This window comes from Lepidochelys olivacea, assembly GCF_965140295.1.
Source record: "Lepidochelys olivacea isolate rLepOli2 genome assembly, chromosome: 5".
Classification (NCBI taxonomy): domain Eukaryota; kingdom Metazoa; phylum Chordata; order Testudines; family Cheloniidae; genus Lepidochelys; species Lepidochelys olivacea.
The window spans coordinates 132,946,436-132,960,756 of NC_140415.1; the positions used below are offsets into that span (position 1 = coordinate 132,946,436).

General features: G+C 46.5%; 1 protein-coding gene across 4 annotated transcripts in view; it reads right to left on the minus strand.

Annotated features, from left to right (window-relative positions):
• Positions 1 to 1,728: 1,728 nt before the first annotated feature.
• Positions 1,729 to 14,321, minus strand: part of PSD3 (pleckstrin and Sec7 domain containing 3) — a 149,725-nt gene continuing 137,132 nt past the window's right edge. For 3 of the 4 annotated variants that reach the window (XM_084629314.1, XM_084629316.1, XM_084629315.1), the window contains 3 exons: positions 11,840 to 11,980; positions 11,317 to 11,414; positions 1,729 to 10,370 (listed from right to left, as the gene is read on the minus strand). In XM_084629314.1, coding sequence (XP_084485440.1) covers positions 10,319 to 10,370; positions 11,317 to 11,414; positions 11,840 to 11,980 — 291 coding nt within the window. In that variant the 3' untranslated portion in view covers positions 1,729 to 10,318. Of the gene's footprint in view, positions 10,371 to 11,316; positions 11,415 to 11,531; positions 11,981 to 14,321 lie in introns of those variants that run through there. The other variant, XM_084629317.1, reaches the window with a different exon arrangement.

Sequence of the window (14,321 nt, forward strand, 5' to 3'; positions counted from 1 at the left end):
TCCTGGGAATTTGCTCTCTATAAATAAATTAGGAAGGTAATCAGATCCCCTTCTTTTTGCTAGACTAAACAAGCCAAGCTCTTCTCGTCTCATAAAATAGGCCTTCTGTTCCTCTGATCATCCGAGTAGTTCTTCTCTGCACCTGTTCCAGTTTAAATTAATCGTTAACATGGGTGACCAGAACTGTACACAGATTCCAGATGAGGTTTTACCAATGCCTTGGACAATGGCTTTAATACTTCCCTATCTCTACTGGAAATACCTCACCTAATACATCCTAAGATTGCATTTCCCTTTTCCACACCTGCATTACCTTGGTGGCTCATACCCACACACCCAGGTCTCTCTCCTCCCCTGTTGCTTCCAGCAGATAAGCCCCCCGCTTGCAGCAGAAATTCTTATTATTGGACCCTAAGTGCATGACCTTGCAGTTTGTATTATTAAATTTCATGCCGTTTCTGTCACTGTAGTCTTCACGGTTATCCAGATATTTTGGTATGACAGTCCAGTCCTGCTCTGTATTGACAATGCCTCCCGACTTTGTATCATCAGCACATTTCATTAGTATACTCCTATTTTTGTGCAAGGTCATTAATACAAATACTGAATAAGACTGGTCTTACCTGTCTAACTTCAAGTGCCTCATCTCTAACTTGAGGGAATTCCCGCAGACAAAAACCTCAACATGGACAAAGATGCAGAGAAATCTTCCTAGTACAGTGGTGTGTGGTGTGATTTTTTAAAAAGGGCATGCATGTTTGCTATTATTGCCTCTGCACATTTCACACCCCTAATTTAAGGAGTCCTCCATGCCTCCCGCACCCGTTCTGGCCCCCTGCATACTCTGTGCCCCTTATGTCCTCCTTGTATACCTCCTGCATGCCCCACCACTCTCCTCCCCCACTCCATGTGACCTCCCCCCTCTTTCTTCCCTAAGAGGTTCACCCATTCCACAACCTGGGAGCACAATGCCAGCCCCCTTCCATGTGGTTCTGGTGTCCCCAGACCTCAGCCCATACCCCTCCCAGTTTCTTACCCCCTCTGGCCTCTGTGTTTGCCCCCTTTCCTCCTACCCTCCCTGCCCATGCCCTCAATTCTGCCCAACAGCTGCAGCAGCAGGCATGTGTAACCAGCTGCAGAGCAATTTACTATAGCTGTCACTTCACAAGGATGAGGTAGACGGGGATTACGAGCCCAGCCAGTGGCTGCACATGACTTTGGACGTTAAAATGTGTTTTGAGAGAGAAAATGACCAGGCGATTCTGAAACCACTCCTTTCTGCTGAGCGAATGACACGAGCCTTGATTGCACACTTCTTCCAGGCCACCCCTCACGCCTGGGAAAAGCACCCAGGGCCAGTCTGTAAAGCTACCGTCGTATTCTCCTTCAAGTCACCTCTCAAACTTCACCTTTGCAGCCGTACATCTGGAACAATGCCACTGATCAGCGAGAGGCAAGGTGGTGAGTTGTGAATACTGTGGTTACTGCTGCCAGCTGGCTAAGAACTGTAGGCATCTTGCTCCACTCCAGACCCCTTGTTGTCTCATCCACCTGCTACAGCATTCAGTTTAGATCGTGAGACCTTTGGGGCAAGGATGGTCATATGCTTTGCGTCTGTATAGCACCTACCACAATGGGGCTCTGACCCAGTGGATACCTGTAAGTTCTGGTGTAACACAAATATTAAAGAGCAACAGCTTAAATGAAGGTGCACTCAAATCCAGCAAATGAAATACATTTGGTTTATTTCTTTCTAAAGTTTGTACATATACATATATCATATACATGTGTGAAATCCTTCACTGCTTTGCTCGATTTCAATTACACAAAAATCATTCAGAAGGCTGCAGACTTGTAGTTACCCTGAAGCAACATTATCCCGCCTTATAAAACACAGAGGAACAAGAGTTATAATCGTGAACGTGTACACAAGAGAGAACTAGATCTCACAGTTTCAATACATCAGAGGCAAATTATTTGTCTGCTTACTCCAGCTATGCTCAAAGAGAGGGAAATATTTATATACAGTCACCTCGGAGGAAAAACAAAGCAATGTAAACTTCATTTCAAAATATTATTTAAACGATATAACAATAGCCACGAGTCCTTTCCCCAGGGAGACAGGACAGTCTATAAGTGCCTTCATTTACGAGGAATTATCATTCTAGTACCTGTCACATAGACTAGAATAGGAAATCCAAGGGCATCCTATGGTACCGTTAGAAAACAGCAAAGGCCCTGATTCAGGACAGCAGCTCTAGTCGGGAAAGCACGTGATTAAGTCCCACGTACATCGGTGGCGCTTAAGCACTTGTTGAAATGCTTTCATGATTTGGGGCCTCAATCAGGTCTGCATCCCTCTGGCTCTTTGACCACAGATGTGAAATAGGGCCTCTATATAGAGAAATTTACCCTTAGTGGGGAGAGCCAGCATAGACCTTAAATAGGGCCTGCCCCAAGGGTCAGAGCAGCAGGATTTATTCCCGTGGAGAAGGGCTGGAGAGAACCTCAGCACTGCTCCATTACAGACAGACTGGCTCTCCAGAGAGCAGTGACGATGGACTAAACTGCCTGCCATGTAAACAAATCCACTGGCGTCTCAATAGTAAAAGGAAAACAAGTGAGATTATAAAGGGATTATAAAGTTCCTATACTAGCAAAGAGCACAGAGCAGTATCCAGAGACAACGTAAACAGCAGGGTTTACTGCTGGGCCCCACCCAGGGGCTCTCTCTGGCCCTGTCCTGCCTGTTCCTGAACACTGTAGAGCATTATTCCAATAAGCTTTGATCTAAATCAAGGTGATAGCTTAGCTGCGGAGGTGCATGTTTCTGTGTGGAGTGTTCTCTGAAGTGCTGGGGCAGAAGGCTACCATTAAAAGCGAACATTTCCACACAAGCCCCCCACAGTGACTGATGACTGAGAGCTCAACACTGATTTCCTGGTCTAAGGGAAGAGAAATCACTGCAATGTCTCAGCCATAACCGTGTGGTCACAGTGGGTCAATGAGGACTCTTTAAAGGCTGCAGGAGACTGCTGAGCCACCCCATTTCACTACATTATCCCACACAGGGTGGACGCCAAAGAAACATCTCAGATCCCTGATACAGGGAGCCCAGGATCCTGGCTGGCCCGACCAAAGTTGATGGGATTTACCCTCGTCATTTCATCCTCAGTTGGAGTCTATTCCACTAAGTTTTCAGTCCTGTAAAATGCAAGCTCTCTGGCCCTGATCCAGCAAAGCACTTAGGCCTGACTTCACTGAAGCTGCTCATGTGCTTAAAGTTAAGTTCATGCTTAAGTGCTTTGCCATTCAGGGCAGAATCTAGCCCTAAATCTCCATTCCTCCTCTACTGGTTTAATCCAGGTCGTTCCAACATCATACAAACTGCAACACTGACTCTGATATCATTCTGCAAACCCAATGGATTTTATTACATATTTATTTGGGCTAAAAATCCCTCAACTGTTTCACACTTTCCAAAGGAAACCTGAGGGCACCACTTGAAATGCTCACAGCTGACACTTCCCCCTGCCACTCTTTGTAACTTATCAACCACATGGATTCTTACACATATCTCTGCAATTGTTACAGTAAATCCCCACCACTCTTGCAAAACCACGACAGCCTGGGGTAACATTTTCAAAAGGGCCTAAGTGACCTAGAAGTCTAATGACATTTAGGCAGCCAAGTGACTAAGGCATTTTTGAAAATGTTACCCCATGTGGATTATTCACAGAACTTGGCCAAGATTTCTTTAAACAATGGGAGCCTTAAATTAGGCTCATAGGTAGGCATTTGCAAAAGTGCTCAGTGATGGCCTAACTTTGCTCCCTTTTAAGGCAGTGGATGACAACAACAGGAGCAGAGTTAGCCCAATGTCGAGAGCTTTTTCAACTCCCACCCCACAACTGATCTCTATGCTCCTAAAGAAATTACTTTTTTTTCAAATTTCCTGAGCACCCAACAGCTTGCAGTGGGGGAGGTTTAGGTTGGATATTAGGAAAAACTTTTTCACTAGGAGGGTGGTGAAACACTGGAATGCGTTACCTAGGGAGGTGGTGGAATCTCCTTCCTTAGAAGTTTTTAAGGTCAGGCTTGACAAAGCCCTGGCTGGGATGATTTAATTGGGGATTGGTCCTGCTTTGAGCAGGGGGTTGGACTAGATGACCTCCTGAGGTCCCTTCCAACCCTGATATTCTATGATTCTGCAGAACATGCCACGGCAAGGCTGGATTGAGAAAAACGCTAAACCTACAAAAGCTTTTAACAACCGTTCAACTGGCTGAAACAACCCACGCCTGCTGTTTATAGCCATTACACTGTCTGGACAAAACCGAAGCATTGGAAAAGAATAACCTTTGCGGAGTTTGATCACAGAAGCCATACATTGCATAAGAACCACACCCACATTCACACACGCTCACTGCTTAAACACACTCAACAGGTACTGGATGCTCACTTTAACTTCGTGAGATGAGCAGTAATCTCTGAACTTTAAAGCTGCCAAGAAATTCTTGTTCTGTATCCATGCCATTGGATTTAGTCAAGTTACACAGTGCTATCAGCCCACCCTAGACAGTGGGAGCAGAGAAAGGACAATGTTGAGCACTTTAGAAAGCTCCAACCCACGTCTCCTACTAATCTATGGAGTGTTATAATAAATAATCAAAGCTAAACCTCAGTGCTGTCAACAAGAGAAATGAACAAGTTACATTTTACGGTGCGTGAGCCTTACATATTGCATTATTTGTTCCCATGCTAATGAGCAACATTCAGTCATTTGCAATCGGCGTCAGAATCATTCGCCTGCATTAAGCCAGGTTTCCCTATACCACATTTTTCCTTGCTCTTATTAACTCACAGTATTGAATAAGAAGCATTGTATTGTGTTGGGAAAAGAAAAAAGTGTCAGGGAATTATAAAACCTAGCTCTTAAACAGCTCTTTCCACCTGTAGATCTCAAAGCACTTTACAAAGGGGGACAGTATCATTATCCCTGTTTTACATATGGGGAAACAGAGGCACCGAGTAGTGAAGTGACTTGCCCAAGGTCACTCAGCAGGTCAGTAGGAGAGCTAGGGATGGACTCCAGGTCTCCCGAGTCTCAATCCAGTGCCCTTTCCACTAGGCCATAAATGGCTATTTTGCATAGTAACAGCAGCTTTGGTTTCTTGAGTGTCTTTTCAAACACCCCAAGAACTCCAAGGCAAAAGGGAAGGTAGGCAGGGAGTGTGAATAGGCAGAAGCAATGCTCACCATGAGCTACGAGTAACCATGGAAATAGCTCCTTTCTTCTCTAGGCCTCTTCATAGTCCCATTTGGGGTCGTCAAGAGCTGAACAAGTCCAGGAGTGTGGGCTGAAGAATTCTAGTTGAGCCCAGGACACATTCCATACAGACCTCAGAGAGTTACACACGGGCTTCAGAACTGCCCTACCAAGAGCAAGCCTGAGATGTAGATGCCAAGCTGAGAAAGTAGCACTGGGTGAATGTTTATGCAGGCAGCAGCCCAGTAGACTTCTCTGAACGAAATACTGCTAAGCAAGTCATCAATGTTCAGAAAAACAGCCTCAAAAGCTCATGTTCGGATAGCCTAGCTAATATGTCTCAAGGCACAGGTATATCTACTTAGACAGGTACTGAGTGGAAATGGCATCCCATTCACACTGATCCCCAAAAGTCACAAAATGCCTCTCTGCTTCCTAACTGCCTAACAAAATAAAATCTCCAAGCCCTCTTGACAGCATGGGCTGCATGTGCCCCTGGGTAAGAGTGAGGCTTTGGGAAGAGAACATGGGATATTAAGTGTCTTTCAGGGAAAACACCTTCTTCGCTCTAACTCTGGAATGAGGCCGCAGGACAGCTGTGTCCGTGTGGAATACAGGGAAAGGAGGAAGAGCCCCAGGAATCCGGGACTCAGTCACTCTCCTCCCAGATGTAATTATGATTGAAAATGCAGCCTTTCATTGCAGACAGAATGAGCACACCACCAAGGGCTCAAATGGGGGAGTTCATCAACCTTGCCAGCACCAGCCTGGGGCCTCACCATGAAAGAAGAGAGACCAGCAGAACCATCCACTGGCAGGCGATGCACTGAGATGGCAGACAAGTGCACCATGATAGGAGACAAGGAGAAACCAAGAGTGGTTAACTATGGTAAAAAGTCCAAAGCAGATTATGGGGCTGCAGAATGTGAACAGAGTCTCTGCTCCACTAGAGAGAAAAACTTCTCCCTCTTGTGAGCCTAACATGCCTGTGCAACATCCCAGAGGCTTAGCAATGGCCTTCGTGTCTTTTACTCTCTAGAGTGTCTCTGTGATCTTGAGCCTGAACGCACCGCACCCATCAAACAGGAGGTCTTCCACAAGGCATGAAGTGAAAAGCCCATAACGGTTAGCACTATGAACACTCCGCTCTGGCCAGGTGGTTGAGAAAGAACTGAGGGTGGTTCGTCCGTCGCAACCCCATATTATCCTCGGCACGGGACATGAGGATAGCGAGGGTGCATGTGTGGCCCATATGAGCACTGCTGCCAAAAATCTCCAATCTCAGGCGTCCGGGAGGCATGCACCCCTCACATGGAGCATTCCCAGGGACACTCCTCAAAGGAGGAGGAAACACTGGGCCCTGGGAAAATTCTTTTAACAATTTCCAAACTATCAAGAATCTGAGAAATAGTTTGAATCTAAGTTTCAATGAAACCATAGTCCCAACAGCTCAACTACATTATTCCTCAGCTGACTGAGTTACCCACCTACTGACAACAACTGAGCTAACAATGTACAAGCTGGTCTAAAAGGCTGCAGGCCTGGGTGGAGATTGGCCACGCTCCAGATTTTTTTTAATTTACACACACACACGTACGTGCGCGCCAGCCCAGCAACTCTCAGCCATGACCTACAGACTCATCCCATGCACCAAACCCCAGAATCCTTTCCATTTGCAAAGGATTATGGGATTCGGGTTCTGAGATATTTTGGGTGGTTGTGGGTTAGAAAAAGGGGTGTGTGTGTGTGTGTTAGAAAAGGTGTGTGTGTGTGTGTGTTTAGCAGCTTGTGGTCTTGGGGAGGGGGCCGAGGGCAGGTGCTGGTTTTGCTTCTCTGTCCTTGCTCCCCCATTCCCCCACACCACCAATGCTGGAAGGTGGGAAGTTCTGCTCCAAGGGGCTGTGGAGCAGCTCCCCTTCCCTGGAGCCCAGCCCGTGGTCTCTGTGTGGGACGGGTGGGGAAGAGCTGTTCTCAGGTTGGATGGATAGATAGAGGAAGAGAAGGAGAAGGAGCCTCAGCAGGAGGGAGAGACCCAGGCTCCTGCTGGGGCCTAATGACCATGAGATTATTGCAGCTGTCCACTGGCAGACAGGACCCAGCAGGTGCCTCCCCCTCCCCCACCAGTTTAGAATGGCTACTCTAGCCCCTGGAGCGCACCCCATGAGCTGTAATGTTGCAGAGCTAGCCAGCCCTGCCACGGGCCCAATCCCAACACTCTCACGCAGCAATCCCAATGCCTTCAGTCGGAGACTGGCCTGAGATATGGCATCAGGATTAGAATCTGCAGGAGAAAAACCTGGGGAAAGTCTACATGAAAGCAAGGGAGGTGGAGGCCTCATTGGGCAAGAGGTACTGCACATGCTGAAATACCCAGGATTTGGGAGTCCCCTGCACACTGCCCTTCGAGTGAGCAAGAGCAAACCCTAAGAGCACAGCACGGCACCTCTCCGTCCAGGTCAGTGTAGCTCCTTGGAGGTGAGTGCAAAGGGTTAATCATGAGAGTTCTGACTACAGAGTGACAATCCAAAGCACCCTGCATGGATGCTGACATCCTCAGCTATTCTGAGCTGCTTGTTATCAGAAAGGGACCTCCCGTTCAAATCCAATCTAGACCTGCACTGGGCCAGTGCCCTGAAGCCAGGGTAACCGATCACGGACGTCACAATCACCTCGCTGTGGAGAAACCCTCCGGTGATATAGCTGAAGGCAGAACACTGGCTCTTGTGCCCTGTCCCCTCCCTGTGGCCAGCACTGGGGGAATGGCTGGGAACAGGTTGTGTGGCTGGAGGTTCTCACAACCCAGTGATTCCTGGCTGCCATATTTTCCCTTGGAATTACTGGGCAGCTGGTGCAATTTACAGCAGCCTTTAGGCTGCTCTAACTTGCACCAGAAGACCAGCCTGGCACACAGTGGGCCCAAGCCAAAAGAAACACAGAAGTGGCTTTAAAAAGTGACCTTTGCAACCTTGTCCCTCTTCAGCTGCAATGTTTCTTGACAGCAGTGAAGGACTTGGGCACCTATACAGTATAATCACACATTTATCTTCTCTGCTAAAAGCAAATATCCAGGAGCTGGAAAGCAAGGTACTTTGAAAATAATGTGCAACACATAACAAGCTAGATTCTCGGGGGATGGGATTGTGTGTGTCAGGGGTCAAATGGCATAGTTCCAGTCTCTTCAGTGCTGATTTACACCTTCTGAGAACCTAGCCCTTTGCTATGCTGTAATGTTAAAAGCACACCAAACTGCAATACTGGTCAGCACTCTGATCCTGCTCAGTGAGGTCTGTGGAGTTTTGCCACTTACTTCAATGGCAGCAGGATCTGCCTTTGTGTTTTCTCTTTACTTGTTTCAGTAAAACCTATCAAAGGACATGGCGACACAGGTCAGCTGTAAAGAGACACAGCCAGCAGTGGGAATTTCAAATGATACTAAAACCTCACAAATTCTCAGATCACTAATCTGCCCACCTCAGAACTCTCACAAAAAGCAGGCGGAGCTCAGGGAATATTGAACGGCTGAAAGCTGAAGTGAAATTGCATTTTACTAAGACTGGATACGTTTTACAAAATATACCACAATCCATGTACAAACACACTCCGGAGTAGCGTAATAAATAATTAAAACTAAACTGCATTTGACAAAATCAATAAAATGCATTTTGTGATTCACTGTGTCTGACTTTTCAAACTGCATGAAATTCACTCATCTGCAAGGAGCTCCCTAGTCGTGAGCATGAATTATCCTGTTTCTGCGTAGATTGAGAAAGATACTGTATGGGAGAATTTCCGCTTGTGACGGAGAGATCAACAATTCAAACACAACCCATGGGCAGCCAGACTATCTTAAAAGCCAACGCAAACATTTGCAATTGTCACCTCTTTACAAATAGAGTGCGGTGGTTTAAAAGGCAAACACAACAAGTACCTGGATGCCTTGAGTAAGGGCCAGAGTAGAGCTGCACTGCCCTGGGAGTGGAGCAGGGATCAAATTGTGACTTCTCTGGACCATTTCTGTTTCTGCTGTACTGTTACTGTGAGGAAGTGATGTGAAATGGTCAAGATCATCTCCCTATGTAACGGCATTTAGCAGTCCGAGTATTAGCGCTCTCTCTCTCTCGGTATAACTCAACCTCTCGTTTACTGCCCTTTTTTTTTTAAACTACTGCTGTACAATGAACAGCTGCAGGGCGCCTAGGCCTTTCTCCTGAGTGGCTAATCTACTACCCCTCAACGAGTAGTTCAAATTATTTCTTCCAAAGTGTATTACCCTTGCTCTCGTCTACAGGGAATGACACTTCCCAGCATGTTGCTCAAGCACGTAACTTTGGCCCTAATTCAGGAAAGTTTCTCTTCGGGGCAGCACTTAGACAATGTGTTTAACTTTAAGCATAACGTAATTTTTAAAAAATAAATCCAAATGCTGGAAAATGTTGACCGGCCCGCCTCACAGCTCTGTGAATCGCAGTCACTCCCAGTGTCATTTTTAAAATCAGGTCAGGCACTGGCTATCCTCTAGATTTCTAGGACGACGGCAGATTACAAATGTTTGTGAGCAGCTCAGTCACTCCATTCATAAGTCACATTGGAACTCTTGGAATCAATACCATCGGGTCCTGGTGAGTTACTGCATCCTAAATGATCAATGTGGTGCACCACCTCCTCTTTCAATGCTACGATCTCTGACAGCACAGCATGGGTATTGCAGTCTAGAGCTCTGGGGTACGTATCTCATGGTTGTTCTTTGTGGTGGAGGCTGGTATAGAGAAATCATTTAGCTTCTCTGCAAGGTCCTTATCTTGCTTGATTGCTCCCTCTACTGCCTGCTAGTCTGGTAAATTAGTAGTCCAGAATGGTTTGATGTCCATGACCAATCAATCAGTCCTTGGCCTCTCTGCTGAGCCTGCCCACAAGTATACCCTCTGTAGTGAGGAGCTCCGTGATGTAAATACCAGCCCCTGCAAGAACCAGACCTGAGATAGCTAGACGTTTCTTCGAGGCCACCTACTGCAGTTTATATTGACCTGGGCTGTCTTCGCATATTAAGGATTAGATCCCCCAGACGAGACGAGCTGGGGGGACCTGGGAAGATGGGCAGGCCCTGGGAAGAAGCAAAGGTGTCTCTTAGTCATCTTCATGCTCCCTGGATCCTGGCCCTTGGTGTAAGTTAAGGCAACCTCAGGGCTGCTTTAAGTTACACCTGGCTACCCGCAGCCCAAAAGGGCCACTCCAGCAGCTGGGGAAAGCTGAGGTCTACAGACACCCTGGCCAAGTCCCTTTTCCCCAGGCCATGTCCTTATATAGAAGCCAGGAGTTGCTATTAAAGGAAGACTCCACAGAGAGCAGGTTTTGCTGGCCCTATGGCTGCATCGTTGTGACTGCCAGGGACAGAGCAACTGGAATGGGGTCAGATTCTGGCTCTAAGACCAAAGAGTCTCTATTCCATTAAGTCCCTGAGTCACCAGGACTTCTGTTCCAACATATTCTTTCTAAACACTTGTGAAAAATTCAAGGGATCGTTTAACAGAGTTCCTTTCAGAAAAGAACAGAAGAACACCTCCATTGGTATCAGAGTGACTGCAGAATACCTGCGCTTACTAAAAAGGAATAAAAATTCTGGAGGGAAACCGCAGATGAACAATGCATATTAAGACTCTATATGGCAGCAGCGTGAGAGCGTATTGTTGAGAAACATGTGGGGTTCCCTTTTCTACTACAACACACAGGCAGCAGTTGTCATCTACAACAGCCTATTGCTTAATGAAATAGAAAAATAAAATTCATGCTGGCTGGATCAATCATCAAAAGGGACATGGCTTTGGGCATCCCCCTCCCCCTGCGCCCCCAAAGAGTCTTCACATTGAAAAACCTGTTCTAATTCTGTATGCCCAGCGTTCCCGGTGATTTTCACTGTTTAGTCCCTTGGTGTGTGTGGGTCCAGAGTTAATACAGTCCAGTACCCTCCGGCTCCTACCACTATAGTACAAGTACCAGTATGTTTCACATCACTGGGAGATCTCCAGTCGCAGTGTCAGAATTTAACTAACCTGCAGGGAGCGGTCAGCTCCATCTCCACAACAATTCGTTTCTCGTCACTGCAGCTAGCATTTACTATGCTGCAGTGCTTGTCCAGTTCCTTTTCCCACTGCAAGGAGAAAGGTCACAGGTGACTTGAGATGAAAGTTATGTGCCAATGAAAGAGGACAGAAGGGGAGGAGATGTGCAATAAATCAGAGAGTCCCACTCCCACCCCTTTAAAAAAAAAAAAAAAGAGGTGCTTCAATGGCTAGATGATAAATTAACAAGGCAAAGCAAACGAGGAGCCAAGACACCTCCCACAATCTGTACAGAAACAACAAAATATACAATAGAAAATGTCATTACCACCCCATTCAGGCAGATGCATTGGTTTGTTTTTGTCAATGACAGGTTAGCAAAGGAAACTTTTGACCAATGGTATTTTGCTGCATGGCTGTTTCTACAGCTGTCTCATGCAGTCTAAGTGACCTTCTGCTTGATGCTGGGTGTTTCTGGCCTGTAGTCCTTCCTCTCGGAGATGTTTCGCTTCACCTTGACACTAACAGGAGACTCCTGATTTAACGAGGGACTCGAATGGGATTTCTTCAGTCCTGGCCCATCATTTTCTCCACTGCTCAGAAGCTCCTTCCCCCCTTCTTTCAGTAGGGCAACATAAATCTCATAGCGGATTTTCTGGAAAAGGAACAAAGGAATGGATCAGCCTGGATGAACTTCTCTGGGCTGTGATAGGCAGGAGGTCCACGTGGATCATCAGACTGGCCCCTGGAAATCTAGGAGTCTAATATGTATGTGAACAATGGTGGCTAATAATAATTACACCACACAGAAAATGTCTGAGCCAGCCAGAGCCCAGGGATGCTGTACGATTGCCAACGTTTATTCCTCAACCATGCAAATCTTTGCTCTGTACCTAATGGCCCTCGGCCAATAAGAGCACAAGGAGACTTACATAACTGATGGTTGGCAGTTTCTGAATAGCCATACAGGGCATGCTGAGCTGTACCTTCCTGAAGTAGAGCAAAACCCTGCTGCACAAGTAGCCCTGATTAAAGAAAACAGGAACACTCACGCAGCAGGGCATTACTCAGCATGCGTACACACGACAGTCCAAAGCAGTGGTTTTCAACCTTTCTTCATTTGCAGACCCCTAAAATAATTTTGAATGGAGTTGCGGACCCCTTTGGGAATCTTAGACGTAGTCTGTGGACCCCCCCAGGGGGCTGCGGACCATAGGCTGAAAACCACTGGTCCAAAGGGACTGCGAAAATCCTTCTGCTCAGGTTTGCCACTGTCCTCAGAGCTCCCCAAACTTCTGTGGCCACAACCAACCTGGCCACTGCAGGTTCTGCTCCCTCTGTCCCAGCCCGTGTGACCCTAGATATTAAAACACTGGATCACACAGCATGCACAGAATCACACAGGGATTCTCTATGCTGGGCTCTCCCATGGAGAGCGGGCGGGTGGGCTGAACATCTGCCTTCTACAGGGCAGCTCGACTCCACTTTGCCTCCAAGAGGCTATTCTGCAAGTCCAGTGTTCGGAAAACAGGATGGGGAAACACAACCTGATCGCCTGAGGTCGACCGGGCTTTGCTCCCTGATCAGGCACCAATTTGTTCCATAATTGGACGAGTGTGTTTCCCTTGGTTACTGGGCAATTCTTGCTTTGCAAGTCACAACCATACAGCACCTCACACAATGCCACAACAATCAACAGGCATGAATAAGAATTTGCCTGCAAGGGTTTAGCAAAGTTAGCCAGTACGGCTGGTGATGGGAAAGGGGCAATCCATCCCTCAGCAGCCATTAATGTCAGTGTAGGAATGGGAATTAAGGTGATCACAGCGGATGGCGGGGGGGGGGAACCCCATGCTTCTACTGATTATTAATCCATTTTTCAAAGTAATAAAAGAGTCTCTAAGTTATTATGTTCCTGACTGAGCCCAAATGTTTAAAGAGAATTCTCTCCATTTATAATAAAATAATAATATTCAAGCAATAATAATAATTATTTGAATGCAAAATAGTAAAAAGTGTTGGGAATGGCTTAGAAGAGGACAGAAGAAGGTGGGAGAACGTGACCAGGTTTCCCAAAAGTCCTTTGAGAAACAAAATCTTACTGAGAATGATCACAAGAGAAATCTGTTTAAAAATGAAATGAGGAAAAAAACAGCCTGAACAGTTCCATATCGGGAGGTCCAGCACAGCACTGCAGAGACAAGAAAGAGGTATCTATCGCCTGTCACTCCAACGAGGGGAACCAATTAACAGAATTCTGAGGATGTGCCATGCTTCACTGCATAATGAATGGACAGGTTGGCAAGAGCAGGAAATAGTTATTCCTGCAAGGGCTGGCTCATCATCACATTTATCAATGAGCAGAACTGCATTCATTCCGTGTGTTTCAAATGATTAAAATAAACACAAACCTAAGCCAATGGTAACAACAGAAATAAAACCCTGGGCTGGATTCCTGCCTCAATTTAAGCCGATGGGAGTTTTGCCATTGACTTCCACTGCTGCAGTCTGTCCTCAGCCTCAGTTTAAGCAATGTACAAATAAAGGCTTCTTTAAAGTTAGACTGTAAACTTGCTCTTTTTTACACCAATGAGAAGCCATATGGGGCCAGACCCTCAGCTGATGGAAATAACATGACTTGTTAAAAAAACCACCCTAGGAAGCCTCATCAAGAAAATAAGAATGTTAAAGTTGCAAAGGAAAATACTTAAAAGTCTAAAATGCCCATACAACCTAATCTCTGCCCCCTTGCGCATATGGATTACAGGAGTCTTCAGTGAGACAGTCACACAGCACAGCCCGTGCCTCCTCTGATGAGCATACACTGCCTCACGCAAAGCCAAAGATGGCTCAGTACACAGCAGAAGGGAGAAACTGCTTTGTTAGCAGTACTGTTTTTTGCAGAGAGCAAGACCAGAGGAAGCACAGGTAGCTGAAGGAAAAGAAATGACAAGAGCTTACGAGAAGGGGAAATCTGGCCTTCTCCCTCCCTTTGG